Source organism: Vanacampus margaritifer, chromosome 13 (assembly GCF_051991255.1).
Source record: "Vanacampus margaritifer isolate UIUO_Vmar chromosome 13, RoL_Vmar_1.0, whole genome shotgun sequence".
Taxonomy (NCBI): Eukaryota; Metazoa; Chordata; class Actinopteri; order Syngnathiformes; family Syngnathidae; genus Vanacampus; species Vanacampus margaritifer.
In genome coordinates this window covers 2,431,221-2,451,611 of record NC_135444.1, presented here as the reverse complement: position 1 = coordinate 2,451,611, position 20,391 = coordinate 2,431,221, and the positions used below count along the sequence as shown (strand labels likewise).

The 20,391-nt window shown below is 38.9% G+C and overlaps 1 protein-coding gene across 1 annotated transcript; it reads right to left on the bottom strand.

The window, feature by feature from the left end:
- Nucleotides 1-321: 321 nt before the first annotated feature.
- cp (ceruloplasmin) lies at nucleotides 322-19,993 on the bottom strand. The gene is made up of 24 exons (XM_077583819.1): nucleotides 19,755-19,993; nucleotides 17,796-18,040; nucleotides 17,499-17,711; nucleotides 16,535-16,708; nucleotides 16,362-16,453; nucleotides 15,393-15,555; nucleotides 13,570-13,708; nucleotides 12,794-12,933; nucleotides 11,486-11,626; nucleotides 11,343-11,387; nucleotides 11,045-11,259; nucleotides 8,220-8,370; nucleotides 6,833-7,045; nucleotides 5,277-5,481; nucleotides 2,826-2,965; nucleotides 2,566-2,694; nucleotides 2,235-2,341; nucleotides 2,049-2,104; nucleotides 1,817-1,888; nucleotides 1,182-1,273; nucleotides 924-1,063; nucleotides 778-834; nucleotides 495-600; nucleotides 322-425 (listed from the first exon to the last, which is right to left on the bottom strand). Exons 1-24 carry the CDS (start codon nucleotides 19,910-19,912, stop codon nucleotides 400-402), a joined length of 3,219 nt encoding a protein of 1,072 aa, XP_077439945.1. The 5' UTR covers nucleotides 19,913-19,993; the 3' UTR covers nucleotides 322-399.
- Between the last annotated feature and the right edge of the window lie 398 nt (nucleotides 19,994-20,391).

The window sequence follows — 20,391 nt, the reverse complement described above, 5'->3', positions numbered from 1 at the left end:
GGTCCTAATTTCATTGGAATTGGGTTTGTAAAAACTTCCACTATTACTAGCACTTAAATGGCTCTTTTTTATTGATTGATTTCTTTAACTGATCAGCTGAATTTTTGTAAATGGGTGGGAAAACGAACCCAAAAAAATTGCCATTCGATCTCAAATTCATGTGCGCCTAAATGTAGTAGATTTAGTTGTTATAGTTAGACTGCCCCCTGCTGCAAAATTCCAAGCACTGCAGTCGACATATATAAAATCATGAAGCAATAGCATTCAAATGTGATGAAGATGTAAGCGTATTATAGTGTAATAATTTAAGCTCAAATACTGTTTATATTTTATGTACTATATATTTTTTTTAATAAGAATATATTTGGAGATGTGTTGTACTCTTCTTTCTCCAACATTTTAACCAGCGAATCCCCTCTTGTTCTCTGTAAACACAAAAAATACACTTAAACATTAGCACATATAACACATCCTTACTGTCACTTTGTACTCACTTTTTTCTCTCACAGTATACATAGCTATTGTGCCAGCTTTAATATGATCAGTAACATGACAGTGAAGCAACCATGTTCCAGGATACTCAGGACGCATTTTTACTGTCTACACAGGATGAAGAGAGAAGAACAAAACAGACAAATTGGGTAGGTTAGCAGGAATTTGATCCCAAAGTAACCTCGAGATTTACAACAACGACTACTGTAATATTTACACTGTAAAGTACAAGCTTTAGAAGAATGTTCTGCAGTCAACTGACCACAATATGACTGCCAGTTTTACCTGGAAGGTGGATGGAAACAGCTGAAACACATCAGTAGTGTGTGGGCCTCCACCCAGCTGGCGAAAAAACAATGTTGGAGATTTAATTTTTCAATTCAGTAATGCTACTTTATGGGAATGCAATTTGTGTTTTCAACTGCAAATACCTTATACTCCACACTGTGCCCGTGCCAGTGTACACCATGTATGTCCACCTCATTGCCCATCCCCATCAGGTACCAGTAGACTTTATCTCCCACCTCCATGTTCAAGCCATTCAGGTTGGCATATACAAAACCGTTAATGGCTAAATTTGTACACAAAGAACAAAATCAACAGTTTGAACATTAAAGCCTTTAAATTCCAGGTCATATTTATAGAAGGCACAGCATAGTATTTACAAGTCAATAATGTACTTTTCTGACCATGCATTTTGTTGCTCTCTATAAAGTCTTCATTATCCTTCAAATTTGGCCGTGGGTTCCCGATGTGGGTCCTAATGTTTTCGCCCAAATACCTGATATATAAACATTGCACATTAAAGCCGATGTTTTGATGCAATTTAAGTATTATGAGTGGAAAAAAACATGAAATATATTTTACATTTGGATCCGGACAGTGTTTCCTGAGTGAAGGCACATATTTTACAGTTGAACTTGAAACATGTCCACCACCAAAAAATGACACATAAGGTATATTCAGTATAATGATGATCTTGTGTGAAACCAGGGGCCTGTTTCATTGAACACAAACTTGTATTCTGTTGTATAAATGGCAACAGGTGGCTACACGGTTATGGATAATTGTACCTTCTGCCATTTAGTCGAAGAGCATGTCAGTGTTCTGCCTGTCACAATATGTTGCTTGTATACATAGATTACCAAATATACATGATTTGCAGTAAATACATATTTTATAGAACATTTAAGTGACATGCCATGAGATCTCGCAGCACAGTGGTTGTGAATCACTTTTTTTCCCTCCAAAGAGACTGTTATTTAATGTGTTAATTCAACGTTTTCATCACATTTATTAATGAATGATTTGTAACTATACTCACCAACTCTCATTCTCATCAAATACGAGCATCAGCAATGCAAACTCTTCTATTTCTTTCTTCAGGCCCAAACTCCTTGAAGTGACAGTTCAACATAAGCATTAGCATCAAATATTTGTTACAAATTAGCACTCCAGTACTTTTAAATCTGGACATCACACAAACACATCATAGAAAAATAAGTTATCCTGAAGTGTTAGCTTACCTCCCATACCAAATAATCAATAATCCTCACCTGGCCCAACTACGTCGACAGATGACCAAGGGACCAATTAGACCACTGTACAGGTCCTGACGGACAGGGAGGTAAAATGTCAGTGTGTGTGTGTGTGTGTGTGTGTGTGTGTGTGTGCGTGTGTGCGTGTGTGTGTGTGTGTGTGTGTGTGTGTGTGTGTGTGTGTGCATGCTGTCTTAAGCACACCTTAGCAACATCCACTGTGGAGTAGTATGCTGACACAGAGCATTCCTCTTGCTCAGTGGTCGGTCCTGTATTCTTTGTAACATACCACTCATAGGTGTGAGTCTCACCTGTGAACACACACGCAGCATTTGACAACTTCAACTAGCAACATCAGACATTAACTATTATTTTACAAACAAAGATTTAGGATGTTCATTTACTTAAAAAAACAAACAAACAGTATATCTAATCAAATTATCAATTCCATTTGAGGTCAACAGAGGCAAAGGCAGCAAAATCAACATACGTATGTATTTTGTTGTTGTGCAGTCATCATAATGGGTTTGCTTACCAGGATTGGTGTGGTAAACATTTGGGTTTTCTGTCTTAACCCCATGTGCATGGATCGAATACGATCTGGATGCCATGTTCTTGAAAACCACCTTGACTTTGTCACCAACGTCAGCATGTATCATTGGACCTAAAAAAACAGAGTGAACATATTGGAGATGAACAAGTCGTACAGCTGAAAATGAGTGATATTCTGTACAATTCTTACCTGTCATAGTTTAATGCAATGTGAAGTGAGAAACATTTTTTTTAACATCCTACCCATAATGCCGAGATGTTCCATGTCGGCACCTCTTTCCACCTGCTTGATGAACTTGTCATTAGTGAACTGGCGATAAACGACCTTCTTGTAGCGTGAGCCAATGAAGCCACCCTCCTGGTTAAGGAAGACAGATGCTGGACTGCAGAAGAAAATGAAACATTAATTTGAGCGCAATTGTTTTTTTATAGATTACACATTTCATTAATAAATAACACTTGTATTGAATAAATATTGTATTCAAATGACAATATACTGTATTTATGTGAGCACTTTGCGCTCCAACTGCTTGTTACTTTTTCAATGATGATGAGTCAGATGCACAATGTGCAACATATTCCGAAAAATAAATAGCATTTCTCTCAGAAATTAAGTGTTTGTGTTGATAAGTGGAGTCAAGTAACAAATCAGAGAAGAAAAAGTGGTTTAGTACCGATTGTGAAATATAGGGGGCAGTCCATTATTGCACTCAGCAAAAATATCCAGAAAATGATTTGCAGAGATCATAGAAGATCCAGAAAGTCAGTATTTTTATTGAATGGTTTAAAATATATATATATATATATATATATATATATATATATATATATAGGCTTATCTGCATATTAGTCCAAGTGAATGATATTTATCATCTGTCATTAAATGTTGATTGATTTGATGAAAGTTTTGAAAAAACTAAAATCTGAGGAAAACTTAAAAAATAAGAATTCTGAAGAAGTACTAACGACTGCCATATAAATCACAAAAATATAAATCCATCCATCCATTGTCTTGTGCTTCTTCAAGTGGGGGCAGCAATTTTAGCAGGGAAGCCCTCCCCAACCACTTTGTCCAGCTCTGCCAGGGGATCCGGAGGCATTGCAACACCAACCAGGAGACATATTAGAGCCTCTTCAAATTCAACTATTTGATAAGGAAATTTCCTTTGCTGTCCTAGCCGAGTGAGATCACCTAGAAACACTTTGATCGTTTCTTTCATTCAAATTCTACATATGCTTACGAAAGATGCCTTGACTGTTCTTTCAATCACTACCCACAGCTCATGACCATAGGTGAGGATGGGACCGTAGATCGAGTAGTAAATTGAGAACCTTGCCTTTCGGCTCAGCTCATTTTTCACCATGACACCCCGATTCTCCGTCACTGCAGAAGATACATCAATTGTCCTATCAATCTCCCGCTCCATCTACCCTCACTCATGAACAAGATCCCAAGATACTTGAACTTGTCATGTTTCGGTTCTGTGGGGGTTAGTTATTTGTTTGTTATGGGTGTTCTTGCTGTTTTTGTCTGTGGTTGGTGTTTTTTGTCCTATGTTCCTGGTTTCTTCCCTTGTCTCATTATGTTTAACCACGTCCCCCTGTGTGTGTCTTCCCTTCCCAAGGTGTGTCTAATTAGTGTTAGTGTATATAGGTGGCGGTGCATTGTCTATGTTATGTGTGGAAGCTCGTGTGTCAAGTCCTCGCCACAGCTAAGTCATCGCCACTGCCAAAGCCATCGCCACAGCCAAGTCCACGCCAAAGCCAAGGAGTCATTGTCACAGCCAAGTAGCCATTGTCACAGCCAAGTCGTCCTCGTCACAGCCAAGTCATCCTCGTCACAGCCAAGAAGCCATAGCCCCAGCCAAGTCATAGCCACTCCACGGCAAGTCAAGGCAAATCAGGTTCTGTCACGTCACGCTCGTTCCAGTCATAGCGACCAGCCTACTCACGTCCTGTCCAGTCATGGCGACCAGTCTACTCGCGTCCCGACCAATCCAGTCACGTCCCATCCAGTCATGGTAGTCTTCTCTCCTTTCTCCCTATGGTTAATAAAAGTACCATGCATTGCACTTTTCCTGCAGTTGGGGCCCACCATCCCTCATCCACTCACGTTCCATCATGACAGAACTCCTCTATTTAGGGCAAGATTTTATCCCTGACCTGAAGCGAGCACACCACTCTTTTCCAATTGAAGACCATGGGCTCAGACTTAAAGGTGCCAATTCTTATCCCACTTCACACTTCGACTGCGGACTGCTCCAGCGAGTGTTGGACTTGATGGAGCCAACAGAACCACATCATGTGCAAAAGGCACAGACAGAACCGGACCCAACCCTTGAGCCTATGGGAAGGGGGACCCACATTGCTTTTTCAAGCTGTCACTGTGCCTCGCTCTGCCCAATGGGTACAGACCACCAGTCGCTCATCAAGCCCAACCTCCAAGCCTAGCTCCAGATGGTGCAAGGAAAAATGTTGTCCAACTCATCATAGGGTGTCATTTGAGCACCCCAGACAACCATGACACAAAGACTCAGGAAGGAGAAATATACAGTAAATCCTCCTGATTTTATTGCAGCTATAAAACTTTAAATCCTTGTCCTAGAAAATCTGGGAAAAAAACACTCTAGTTCTCAGTGGGACAGTTCTTGTATAGACAAAACAAAAATGTTTGTGCTTGATATGTACAGTTACCTTTTCTGACCATGAAACATTTCAGCCTCCCAAGTACGATTTGGAGAGTAGTCCCAGTCCATCTCAATGGCAGCAATGTAGTAGGATTTAGAGTGGAACATGGTCTCACCCTGGCGCTGCAAAAAGCTGCATTTCTTTACGGTGTAGTTTGCTCGCATTCCTCCACGGTACTGGTTGACCGTGGGTGATGCCACTTCAAATTGACCTGGAAAACACCCGCAAAAATTAATAAATGTGTTATGCCCCATGTTTATCATGCAGAAACTCTAAACAGTAACTTCATTTACCCGAGGTGGGCAATTTACAAAATTTAGTTTGTCCGTCATTTGTCAACGCCCTGGGCACCCTTCTGTCATCATCAGTCCATTTTTTCGGGCCGAACCAAACTTTAATCGTCAGTCTGTCATTTTATTGTAACCATTGTTTTGTCATCACCACTATTTTAGGACCACCAGACAAACATGGGCAATCCACCAGTACTAATGGACTGTGCGTCATTCGTCAACAAAATGGGTGATCTGTCAGTGGACTGAGAGTTCCGCCGGTACTTGATCCAGTTAATGACTATTACACTGACAGACAAAAACCCTGTAATTAAAAAAAAAAGTTTCTCCTCATCTGTCGGTGAGTACTGACAGAATGCCCAGCTCTGCCATTTAAACTAAATCTGGCTGTGGGCGGTGGAATTTAGCAGCCCAAGGTGTCCAATATGTTTGTATTACACAAAGACCGATAACGCAAGTCAAACTTTTAATAATAGTTTCAGCCAACGGTTGTTGTTCTCTATATGTCTAATAGGGCTGTGCAGATCGAGCCAAGTATCAATAAAATCAAGACTTAAGTGAGTATCTGTATCGTATTGATACCAAAGAGCTAGTATCAATCCTTTGCATTTATTTATTTTGGTTTCTCATGGGTCCCTCGCGCAATTATGCTTCGTTTGAGCTTTTCCAAATACTCGTTGAACTAGGTATTAGTGTAACACAACATGTAAGTAACGTATTATGTGTCTTAACTAGAGGAACATCGATGTCTGACTTTTGTTTGAGTGCTGAAGAGCGACAGGGACTTCGAATATGAAGATTATTACTTATTACTACATTGTAACTTTAAACAACAGTCTAGGTATGTTTTCATTGAGGATATTGCATTATAGCATATTTAAGAAGCCAACAAGAAAGTTTAATTTGCAAAAAATCAAATAATCAAACAAAAACATTCAAAATACCACATTTTATTAACCTAAAAGTACTTGGTATCAGTATCAGCGATACTGGCACCAGTATTCACTTGATATCACTCGATACCAAAATCTCATGTATCGCACATGCTCTATTTTCAAGTATGGTATTTTTATTAGTTTATGTATTACTTTATTAGTACAGTATTTAATTGTTGTCTATTTTAAGATGACTCAGCTGGGCACCGTCCTAGCACCCTTTGTTGACAAGCCACCACTGAGTTAAAATATGTATAACTTCAAAACTATTGGCTGCTGGCCGCAAAGAAATGTTAGAGCTCATGTTTTATTCTTGTTACAATGATGAGGCACGCACCCATACTGTCTGGCTCCATCGTCACGGTGCGTGAGATGTGTGGAAAAACAGAAATTGTATCCTGTCTGTTCTGGCGAAAGATGAAGCGGTTTCCCTGGAAGTAAAGACTGTTGATATCTGTCTCTGAACCAAGTCCTGACAGGTGCCATGTGACTTTGTCCCCCTTACACATAGTCAGGCCTTCGAGGTTGCCATACACAAACCCATTGATGGCTGAGAGACACAAAATGACACAACAGTTAAAAAAATGCGTTTTTGACTAAAATGTATCAAATAATCATGAAATGTTAGAACTTTTGTTTTTGCTGAAGGCTAAGTCATTTGGTTCATGTATGGGTCATTTCGTGTCTATTGACACGCACTCCCCAGTGACACCTCTTCAAATTTGCCTGATTTTTATGCCATTAGTTCCTTATGATGTCAAAAGAAAGAATCCGAAGTTTTAACTCATGGTCCTTCAAAGTTTGGGTGCCACGCCCACTTTTGGGAATTGCACACAATTTTTTTTTACCATATTTGGAGGCTGGAATATTTTTGTTTTAAGGTAGGTACAGACCTGTGAATTGATATATCTATATATTATGACCATGTCTATCAGAACCTGTGTGTCACACCGCGGTGAGGTTGTCTTGTCATTTCCTGTTTTATTTTGAAAATTCTGACTCCTTTCGTTTCAGGTCACTTGCTCTTCCTCATGTGGTGTCAGTGTCAATCCTGATTCCTGATTGTGTCCACCTGTTTCCCCATTACCCTCATGTGTTAAATGGTCTGCGTCTCCCCTGTCTTGGGCCAAAGTGTTTTCGTCAGAGCCAGTCAGTCCTCAGCCTTGTTGTCCTGTCTCTTGTGTGAACTTTGGTTTGTAACTTTGTATAGACACAGTATAGTTTTAGTTAAAGAGTGATATTGTTTGTAGTTTAGACATCCTCCCTTTTGGAGGGCCTTAAATTTAACATTTAATAGCCTTTGTTTTTTCCCTCTAAACGAGGAGTTTTAATCTTAATCTGCCACGTCGTGTCACTGTGCTTAAAAATAGCACAGGTGTACTATTTTTTTTTGGAGATATTAACCCTTTAAAAGTGGACTCTTTAATGCAATTACATTTTGACAAAAAACATTTCCAAGATATTGACCCACAAAATGCATGATCCGGATCCCAAAAGTGGGTGTGGCACCCAAACTTTGAAGGTCCATAATTCAAAAACTGTTTTGAGCTAGATGGCTCAAACTTCGAATTCTTTCCTTTAACATCATTAGGCACTAATGGAATAAAAATCTGGCAAATTGAAGGGGTGTCACTGGGGATTTCTGTGAATTGATATGGAGTGACCCGTATGTTTATTATTTACATGCAGCTAATTTAGAAAAAGTTGAAGTTCGGTATGCCTACAATGCATTTTGTTGCTTTCAATAAAGCCTTCATCTTCCTTGTTAACAGTGGCAGGAGCTGTGGTGAAGGCACGGATGTTATCATCAAGATACCAGCTCAAATTTTCATCCAACACTGTGGCCAGTAGGTGAAACTCTTTCTTATAGTTCTTCTACAAGGTGGACAGAAAAGAAAGGAAGCTGAAAATGTGGCATTACATAAAAAAGCTGCATTCAAAAAATCAATCAATCAAAATGCTTGATGAGTAGTGTAGCAATGATCTTATTTCATTCAAACCCAAAAACGTGTAAACACGTGTTTTAATACTTTGCCCTTCACTCCCAAAAACGTATATTTACTCTTTTTTTATGTGTTTTTTATGCAAGATCATACAGAAAACTTTGCAGCTTCTGACCTGAAGAGGTCACTTAAAGAAATGGTAGTTATTACAAAAAAAGCAGAGTATAAGAGCTCAGCCAGGGCCATGTTGCAACAAGCTCTTTTTGTCAGTGTTTTCACCAGGAATGTGAATTTTGATGAAACTTATCTATATTCCACTGCTAATTGCTGCAAAACGGAAACAGATTCCTTTTTTTTTCCTGACAAAAGAAGAGACTTTAATCTTTCTTTTAGTAAGTTCCATGTTTTTATAGCAATAGAACACAATATTCTGTGGGCCTTGCAAAATCAGACAGAAGGGGTTGCTTCTGTGAAAATGGCTGGCAGTGAATGAGTTAATGGCACCCATACACATTTATAAACTATGTACTACAATTTTCAATATTTGGTTCAGCTGCACAAAAAAAGGTCATTTATACCACTTTGCAATAACGATACCAATTTAAATATTAATTTAAGTTTATAATTATGTTGTAAATAATGAACGACCTTTCTTTTATGGAGAGCTCAGTATTGTTCATTCGATTTGACATGTCATCATTGCTCTCCTTTTTTATTTATTTTTATTATTATTTTTTATATATATATATACATATATATATATTTTTTTTTTTGTATGTGGGTGAGTATGTGTATGTGCGTGTGTGTGTGCGTGCGAGCGTGTGTGTATTCATTAGTTAACCTAAAACCTATTAAAAAAAATCCCATACTAATAATATAATATAATAATAAATTGCCAAATGCAGAAACGTCAATGTAAGTTATCACGATGTGGTGGCTCTCGCTAACAGGCAGAATTAAGTAACCAGAATTAGGTTAAAAAATTCTATATACGTAGACCATGTTTCTATAAATTTTGATATTTGGTTTTTATTTGAGGCAGATATTTTTTCCATTAAGATGTGATTTATGAAGAGGTTAGACCATTGGTCGATATTCAGAGTTTGTTTATTTTTCCAGTTAACAAGAATTGTTTTTTTTAGCGATAGTAAGGGCTACAAGTGTAGATTGAAATTGTTTATGTGGTAAGTCAGTTGTTGTTAGGTCACCTAGCAAACACAAGTTTGGAGATAAAGGTATCCTACAGTCCAAAATAGCGGAAAGTTTTTCTAAGACTTTAGTCCAGAAATACATAACCGGAGTACATAACCATAAAGCATGAACATAAGCGTCTGTAGTGTTTTGTAAACATTGGAGACAAATGTCGGAGTCTGAGAGTCTCATTTTCTTCATCATATATTGAGTAATGTATGTTCTGTGAATAATTTTATATTGGATAAGTTGTAAATTTGTGTGTTTTGTCATTTTAAATGCGTTTTCACAAACTTGAATCCAAAAGTCAGATTCCGGTGCTATAGACAAGTCTGTCTCCATTTCGAGATGGGTAAAGACATTTTATCAGTATATGAAAGTAACTTGTATATTTTTGAAAGTTTTTTTGTTGTTGTCGGAGAAAGCTTGTTAATATCTTTAGCTAAAACAGGCGGTTGGAGCGTACCCCGAAGTGTTGGAATTTTTTTCTTTATCATATTTTTAACTTGCAGATAATGTAAAAAATTTCCGTTTCAATTTCCTTCACGGCGGCACGGTGGCTGACTGGTTAGCACGTCTGCCTCCCAGTGCTGAGGACGTGAGATCGAGTCCGGGCTTCGGCCTTCCTGGGTGGAGTTTGCATGTTCTCCCCGTGCTTGCGTGGGTTTTCTCCGGGTACTCCGGTTTCCTCCCACATTCCAAAAACATGCATGGCAGGTTGATTGGACACTCCAAATTGTCCATAGGTGTGATTGTGAGTATGATTGTTCGTCTCTGTGTGCCCTGCAATTGAATGGCAACCAGTTCAGGGTGTACCCCGCCTACTGCCCGAAGCCAGCTGGGATAGGCTCCAGCAACCCCCGCGACCCTTGTGAGGACAAGCGGTAAAGAAAATGGATGGATGGATGGATGGAATTTCCTTCACCTTCTTTATCTTTCAACTTAACCATGTTCATTGGTGAGTGACCACTAGTGTGTCATCCTCTTCCATTTTCTCGTCTTCTTTATCTTCTGCTTGAACTCCAGATATCTGCAAGTCTTCTTCCCTCACCACATCTCTGAATCTCCTCTTTGGCCTTTCACTTACCTCCTACCTGGCAGCTCCCTTTCCATCATTGTTCTATTGATGTCCCTCTTCTGTACATGTCCTAACCCTCTCCAGCTGACCTCTCTAGCTTTCAGTCTGTGCTACAGTTACATCACACCTAAAGAGAATCTCAGCATCTTCAACTCTGTCACCATTTCAATCTCCTGGTTTTTGTTACTACCCCTATAAACCAACAACATACTGTAGCCCATCTCATTACCGACTATGAACCTTTTCCTTTTCACTCCTGCATCAAAGCCTCTTTTAAGGGAACACTTATTGTAAAGCGATAACAAAAAAAAATAAATGCACACTTCCTTTCCTTTACCTGTATCCCTTTCTTAAGAGAACCAGGTCGACAGACAAGCATTGGTCCGACCAGTCCAGAGTTTGTGTCTTTAACAGGATCTACCGCTGAGTAGTACAGGTATGTCAGACAGTCAGCCTCCCCTTGCACCGGTCCAGCACCCACAGGCACAAACCACTCATAAGTGTGTGTCTTCCCTGGTCCCACCAGAGCAGCTGGAGGAGGCGTCACTATCCCTGTTGAATGCAATATCAGTGTGTTAGTTTTCTCAAAAAAATGCATAAGGGATTTTTCTTATATGGACAATCACATCACTTACTTTGTTCATGTTTTAATTCCCTTAATTTTTTTGCAGTGTAGGACTCTAAATGAATGAAGATCAAATACAGTATAAACAATCATGGACAGGAAATGGTTTTCATTCACTTGAAATGAAAGTTAATACAGTAACAGTGTTAAAACCTTCTAATTCATTGTGGTAGAGCGTCCCATCCTGTTCGATGCTGTACTGTACGCCATGTGGCTGTATAGAGTAAGGCTGACTGGCTTTGTTCTTGAAGACCACCTTGATGGTGTCTTTCTCTTCAGCTCGCAGCACGGGACCTGGAGGAGACACACAATCAGAATGTTTTCAATTTGTTTCAAATGTACGACAGCGTATTAGGGCCACGTATACTTTTTTATTTATAGAGGGTGGAGGCAATATTCCGAGAAAAGTGGCAAATTTGCCACTTTATAAAGTGTCAGGTTTGCGAGGAAAAAACTCAGAAACTTATGAGAAATAGGTAGTGTACTACTCGGATGTTTGTGCCAATACTTTTTGGTCGGGCTTTCAAATAAGGAGATAGTATTTAATTGCTTTTGCCATATGATGTTAAGCATTTGCTCTTTGAAGCGTTGGGTAGGGCCAGCGACAGAAGATGCCTCACTTTGCGAAGGTCCACACCCTGAAGATCAAGCATTTAAGTTAATTTGTTAAAATAAATATTTACTTGTACACTTATGTTTCCAGAATTATCATTTACACATTCATACATTTAGGATTATTTTTTGTACAAGTATCTAATCTGCTGCTCTCCGTCATTCACTTGCATTTACCTAGTATGCTAGCTTCTGATTGGTTAGTGTTAGTCAGCTGATAGGGGATCAGGAAGTGTTGTCTCTCTAGCTGTAAAGTTTAAATTAAGAATGAATCCGTCTCCATCGTGCCTTTTTATTTTATAAACAGTTTCCCATTTACTACCAACGAATCCTCACATTAGACTATAGCTACGCTACGTGTATTTGTCGTAAGTTTCAAAAGTCACAAATTTGCGCCTTTATAAAGTGGCAAATTTGCGAGTTTTTTCTCTGAATATTAACTCTCTGAATTTTTTTTTAAAATTAGACGAGGCCATAATACGCCGTCGTACATATGGAAACTGGTCGAGGTGGCATTTGCAAAAAATATCTATGTCTCCAGAGCTTTTAAGCACAACAATTATTAACGTATCAGTGAATTACAGGCAGATAACAATTGCAAACAGTAACAGTTTTAGGGATGTAATTAGCATGTCAGTCATGCAGTATACAGTATTTGTAAAGTCTACTGCTGAACAGTAGACATTCCACCCCAAATATTGTATGTATGTGGCATTAAATGGCTCATTGCGTCATAATAGGATCATACAGTCTATTAGTGAGTTTTCTGTACTACATAATCATTCAGTGCATATAAATTATCCATTCTTTATTGTGGTCCATCTGGTAATACAAACCAGCCAAGATTACCCAGAAGTCCAAGGTGTCGCTCCTCTACGCTGCGTAGCATCTTTGTCAGAAAGGAGCTGTCAGTGTATTCCACATAGCGAACCTTCTTGTAGCGACTTCCAATACGATTGCTACCTCTGGTCACAAACATGTCTGCCTCACTGCACAAAGACACACAGCTCTACTACGTGTGTGTGTGTGTGTGTGTGTGTGTGTGTGTGCGCGCGTGTGCGTGTGCGTGTGTGCGTGTGTGTGTGTGTGTGTGTGTGTGTGTGTGTGTGTGTGTGTGTGTGTTACATAGTGGGGTTAACATTTCGGGATTTCACAGAGTTGTGGGGCCCACCCGTCCATGTGGGGCCATTTTGCTTGGGCCCCACAAGTTTAGACTTCTTTTTGAGGGTCAAGACTTTGTTTTAGAGTTTAGGTTTGAATTGGGTTATGGTTGAGGTTAGGGTAAGGAATGGGGATAGGCAATCATTTTTTTATGGTTGGGGTTAGGTCAGAGGTGGGCAATCTCGGTCCTCGAGGGCCGGAGTCCTGCAGGTTTTGGAGGTTTCTCACTTCCAACACAAGCTGATTCCAATCAACAGGATCGTTTTCAGGCTTATGCAGAGCTTGCTGATTATATATCAGCTGTGTTGGAGAGGGGCAACATGCAAAACCTGCAGGGCTCCGGCCCTCGATGCCCACCTCTGGGTTAGGTGAAGGGGCTAGGAAATGCATTGTCAATGAGAGCCCCACAAAGATAGTTAAACAAACCTGCGTGTGTGTGCGTGTGTGTGTGAGTTTTGTTGAACCTGTCCGTTGGCAATGTCGGAGCATAGTCCCAGACTTCTTCTTCCGCAGCAATGAAGAACTCTTTTAGCTGACCATGCGGACGAGGTTTGTGGACATTTGGAAAACACTTTCTGATCTCAAATATAGCCTGCATACCACCTTCATAAAAACAAAAGTCATAACAGTCAAGTGAGTAACACAATTGGTGACTCGCAGATAATGTGTTTGGTTACTCCTGTAGCGACAAATCTGACGCGTTACTTTTCCCAGCCATGTAATCAGACTAAAGTTAAACATCAAACTCGCATGTTTCTATGTCACCTTTATTTACTTTGATAAGAAAGTGATGCTGCAATTTCAGCTGGGCAACACCTTTAACCACCAAAAGCAAAATACAATTAATCCACCTCCAGGAGCACGGAAGCAGTTAATTGAATCAAAACATAAATGGACAGTGTGTGTTATTGAGTGCCATCTAAAGGTGAACTAATGAATGCAGTGATTTTGAAGCACTCGCACTACAGTGCCTCAGAGAGACCACACTTTGCGAGGCTACCACCAAATAGGCCTGCTAACAATTATTATTTGGAATGAGCGAGCAAGCAGCCCAGCTAGCGGGAGCAGCGAGCAAGAGTGGCTAGTAGAATATATATATATATATATTCTAAACAAGAGAAGCTAGCAAACCTAGTGAGAGCAAAGAAGAGGGAGACAAGCGGCGGGAGCCCAAATCACGGGACTCACCTGCAGGCCACAGTTGTGGAAGGTAAACGGCGCTTGACCCATTGGGTCCAACACTAGCTTCAAGCACCAACAGAGGATAACTACTTTCATGAAGTCCTTCTCTTTCGGGTAACCGTAACAAAAATTAGCGGTGAAACATGTCAGCCTATGTAATATAAGCAATTACTAGACCTATCTCATTTTTTGTCCAAATATTTAATAGAATTTTCAGTAGGATATCCGAATATCAACATTTTGGATTTTCTTTTCTGTCTGCTCAGTAAATAGAAAACATTTTGAAAACTGGAAAATTTATATTAGGCATTTTTTTATTACAAATTTTGCAAAAATCTCGTCTCGTTTTGGACTCAATCTTGTGAGTCATCTCGTCTTGTGGGATTTGTGTCTCATTCTATGCCTAACAATGATATTTAAAGCTGCTCTTTGTAACAATTTGCCACAAAATATCTTTACAAAAGCCTTTTTATTTGATTATTTATGACTGAAAATCTAATTAGCAGATTAACACCTTAACTGTTCACAATTGCTACTCCTGCAAGCCTCTGGCCAATAGTTTTTAGACTAGATTCGGGTTAAAATTTCCGGCCATCTGTCTGCGGATGTGTCGTGTGCATTGTGTACGTGAAGAAGGGTGTGTGCAATTTTATTTTTCAGCCACAGGCGACAGTAGTGATTCAAAATTGAGTTTTCTGCGTTCAGCAGCTCTAAAAAGATGTATGTTGATGTGATATTATTGAAATTAATAGTGTTTTTTTAAAAAAATAATGAATTATTAATTCACCACTAGATGGCGCTAAATACAACACCCACCCACCCCTCCACACACACGTACACACATACACGCACACTGTTAAAAATGCACTTCCAATTCAGTAAAGTGGCAAAAACGGGAGGCTTTTTTATGTTAATTAGGGTTGTCAGCATCTGCTGAATGTAACTATTAAAGTAATTTGTAATCTAACTTAGTTACTTTCTAAATCAAGTAATTGGTAAAGTAACTAAAGTAGCTTTTAAAAGTAAGCCATCAGTAAAGTAACTAAGTTACTTTTTCAAAGTAAATTTTGCAGCACTAAGTTGTATAGGGAGAAAGAGAGCCCACCACTCAGATGATCATTAACAGTGCACGTCAGCAGCCAGTGTCCAGGGTTGTCTGCTACCATCTCAGCTGTGGTGCTCGAGCCGGGAAAAAGACTGACTGTGTCAGTGTGGTGATTTTCACTTGTCAGAATCTGCCCATGAAAATGAACTGAATGCATGTCCACCTGTCAGGTGGAGAAGAATGGTGGTTAGAGATGTTCCATGCAGTTTATATAGTTTCGACTGATGATATCCTCTGTAGTACCCTCTGTAAGCAGGGCTCTAAATTAACGGCCGCCAAATGCGTGTTAAAATTCATATTTACTATGCGAGAGGCATAGACCTTTTTCACAAAACCCGGAGGCTAAGTGATCATTGTGCGCATCATCGTTTACAGCGACTAGAACAATGTGGTAGGCGAGAAATTAAAGCCACCGTTTCGTACAGGGATGCTCTTCCTGCGTTTTAAACTTTATTAAAGCAGGCTTACTTTTCATTTAATTTGTTTTCCTGTGACACAACTAAAACAGAAGTGGATTTGAGCGATTCGGCGGGATTAAAGACTACATTTTTTATCAGGAAAGGGCAGCACGGGGAAGCTCGGACGTGGCTTAGTTTCAGAAAACTACAACCAATTGTAACCGATCATATTGCTACTTTAAGAAACTTATGTAGGTAAGTTACAGTCGTATGCCCAGTTCAACCTCTGAAAATATAAAAACAATCGCCACAGTATCTTGTATTATATTGGCATTCTGCCTTCCTACCCATAGACGCTCACTATAAAAATCAACTACGACCTAACGCCACCAAAATTTAGGCCTGCATCAATCTCTTAAAATAGCAATACTGCCATAGACATACTGTTGTTACTTTATGTTTAGGGGCAAAGAAAACTAAATTTAGAAAAATGTTCACTTGGGGTGATTGGCTGGTGGAAATAGGGTTTGGCACGTAACTTTAGAGTCACCAGCCATGATGATTGATTTACCTCATTTCCTAAGCCAATCATATACCAGTGGATCTTGTTCCCTTGGCACATACTCAGTCCAGGTAGGTTACCATACAGAAATCCATTTATACCTGCAACCCAGTTTGTACAGTTTGAGAACATACTGTATAGGGTAGCTGGAATCTGTACGGAAATTGGCCCTCTTTTCTCACCATGCATCTTATTACTCTCGATGAAATCTTCATCCTGTTTCAGGCCAGTTGCAGGGTTTGTTATATGTGTCCTGATGTTGTCATCTAGATACCAGCTGAAGTTTTCATCTGACACCAAGAATATCAGAGCATAAATGTAGTTTGCTGAGGTGTCGCCATGTATGTCCAGAGTTCCTACACAAAAGAGATAAAGGTTAACTCAATAATTCAATTGATCATTTTTCATCAATGTTTTGCACTTTGCACAACTGCTTTTTTCATCAACAATTGGATTTCCAATACATGCAGCAGCTAGAAAAACTGCAAACTGTTCCTATTGGTAAATTCCGGTGAATTTTTTACACTGTAACATGATTTCACTGAGTCACACTACGATGCAGTACCAGAAAATACTACATAAAGTCTTGTATGCAACATACATTTGCACCCTTCTCTTAATTATTAGCTCATTTACTCCCATCCATTTTTACTGAAGCAACCCCTTTCGCACCCGGCTGTTTTACTGGATTTTGACAGATTTTGCAAGGCCCACAGAATATTGTGTTCTATTACTATTACTATACTTCTTTTAACAGGAGAAAAAAAGTATATTTCTATCTGTTTCCGTTTTCAAGCAATTAGCATTAGAATATAGCTAAGTTTCATCATTATTCACAAATCTGTTTGGGAACTGTGAGGAAAACAGCTTGTTGCTATTTTTTGTTTTTTCTGTTCAGGGTTACAGGAGAGCTATGGAACCTAGCTCATCTGACTTTATACCTTGGACTGATCACCTGTCAATCACAACGCTGCCACATAGAGACATAAAACAATTCAAAGTCACACACACCACATTGTTCAACTAACATAATACAAATGTGTTTGGGCTGCAACAGGAAGCGACAGTACCTAAACAACTCCTGCAACTGTGGGAAGAACCTTCAAACTCCACACAGAAACGCCACTTATCAAATTCACCAAGTACCTGTCTTACAGAGAATGAGGGGTCCAATTAATCCTGAGTTTATATCTTTTGGAGTAGACACATGGGAGTGATAGAATCTGGTCAGGCAGTTGCTCTCTGTTGGTTTTGGGCTGTGGGAATGTCGTAGGGTCCATTCATAAGTTACTGTTGTACCAGGAGCCACTGAGTCATCTCCCTTCATCTCTGGTGGGGTGCCATCTGGGTAAAATGCCCCTAAGAAAAGAAGCACACACAAAGACAAGATCTCACTGTAATATGCCTCGAATGGATTTGACAACAAGACATTTTATTGCTCACCCTCGCTGCCTTTGCTGTAGTTCAATCCATGGGGATGGATGCTGTATGGTCTGGACGCGGTGTTTCGTAGGTGGATAATCAAAGTGTCTCCTTCTTCAGCCATCAGCAGGGGTCCCAGGTAGCCCAACCAGTCTTGTTTCATAACCTCTGTTCTGTATGTTGCATCACTGTATTGCTTATAAATAGCCTTCTTGTAGCTTGAGCCGATTCGCTGGGGGCCTTTCTTCAAAAAGACTACAGCTTCTCTGCGGTGACATCCAAACCAACAAGTCATGTACACTCTAAAAACAGTTGGGTCAAAAGTAATCCCCAATAGTGGATCAAAAATGGACTGATCCACTTTATGGGTCAATTTGATCCAATTTTCTGGATTGTTCTATACAAAATTACCTTTTTTCTTTTCTTTAAAAAAAACGGAAAGTTGGGAAAATCCTCTATTTGGGTCATTTTTGGTTAATTGAGACAAGTAGACGATCTGACCAACTTTTAGACAAAATTACTTTTTTGTATGCATTTTTTTTTTTAAACACCAATTAAGTGGGATGAAATTGAGACAAATCAACGATCTAACCCAACTTGTGTACAAAATCACTTTTTTTTCAAAAACACCAATTAAGTGGGGTGAAATTGAGACAAATAAACGATCTGACCCAACTTGTATACAAAATTACTTATTTTTCTTTTTAAAAAAACACCCAGAATGTGGGGTGAAATTGAGACAAATTGATGATTTGACCCAACTTTCTCTGTTTTATACAAAATTATCTTTTTTTTTTCTTCTTTTTTTTAAAGAAAAAAAAAACAGAAAGTTGGGTGAATCCTCTATTTGGGTCAATTTGGGTTAATTGAGGCAAGTAGACGATCTGACCAATTTTATACAAAATTACTTTTTTTAATGCCTTTTTTTTTTTCAAAAACACCAATAAAGTGGGATGAAATTGAGACAAATAGATGGTCTGACCCAACTTGTATATACAAAATTATTTTTTTTCCCCTTTTTTTTTCAAAAACACCCAGAATGTGGGGTGAAATTGAGACAAAAAACTTTCTGGATTGTTTTGTACAAAATGATATATATATATATATATATATATATACTGTATATATATATATATATATATATATATATATATATATATATACCTTAAATTGTGTCAAAATGACCCAAGTAGAGAGTATCTGACCCAACTTTCTGGGTTGTTTTATAGAAAATTACCTTTTTTTTTCTTTTTTGAGAAATTGGGTAAATCCTCCATTAGGGTCATTTTGGGTTAATTGAGACAAGTAAACGATCTGACCAGCTTTTATACAAAACTACTTTTTTTCTTTTCTTTTCTAAAACACCCAGAATGTGGGGTGAAATTGAGACAAAAAAACTTTCTGGGTTGTTTTGTACAAAATGACCTTCTTCTTTTTTTTTTTAAAGTAAAAAAAACCTGAAAGTTAGGTCAAATCCTCTATTTGGGTAATTTTGGCTTAATTGAGACAAATAGACGATCTGACCAACTTTTATACAAAATTACTTCTTTCTTTCTTTTTGCAAAAACACCCAGAAAGTGGTGTGAAATTGAGACAAATTGATGATTTGACCCAACTTTCTCTGTTGTTTTATACAAAATGAGACCATTTTTTACCCAAGGTTCAGTCAAACTAACCCAAAATGACTTGGAGAAACCTCAAAAAAAGCACAGGGAGGGTTGTCATTTTCACTGACTTCTGGAGGGCGATTGTATTGACTTAGTGAGACCTGTGCTCTCCTCAGTAATATATTTACTGTAAATGTTGTACCCACTGTACATCTAAGCCAGCACATTATATTGAGTGGGAATTGACACCAATTACATAGAAAGGTCAGCTATGCAAACTACTTTTTCAATGGCCATGACTTCAACCATCCATTAAGGTTCACAGTCCACAGTTAGTAGCTACAAATACATCACGGAAAAAGGAAAGACTTACGCATCTTCCTGGATTGTGTGATTCTGTATGAGGTTCATCCCACTCGGTGCATAGTTCCAATTAACTTCCTCTATCCTGAGGAAATATTCTCGCCTCATTCCAGAAATGCCTACTGATGCACAGCACAGTAGAAATAAAACCAACACCGACTGCTGCATATTGAGAGAGAACTTCTACTCTTTACAGTCTGTCAGTGTGTCTGAGTGATGTTTTGACCACTCCGACTTTATGCTTGCTCAGATGTCTGACTGCTGTTATGTCAATAATGCTAAGAGGGTTCACTGACCAACCACCACCATGAACTCCTGTTCGACTTGCACAACTTGCACAAAAAAAAACAACCTGAATAATGTTTAATCTGAAAATGTTCACAACCTCTGTTTTTGTTGATCTCTGCATTGTTTTGATTTGACTTAATTTTGTTTTTAGCTGTCTCTTGTTCATGTCTTATCTGCTCTTTAGGCTTTTGTCTCCTCCATCTTGTCAGCCCTGTTCTTGTGTCTACCAATCAGATGCCTCTAGACACTCAAGTCTATTCCAGGTGTGCCCATCTTGTCACTTTGTTTGGACTTAGCACCCTGATTTCTTTCCACTCAACTTTAATTTAAATATCACCTCAACAACAACCGCAGATTTA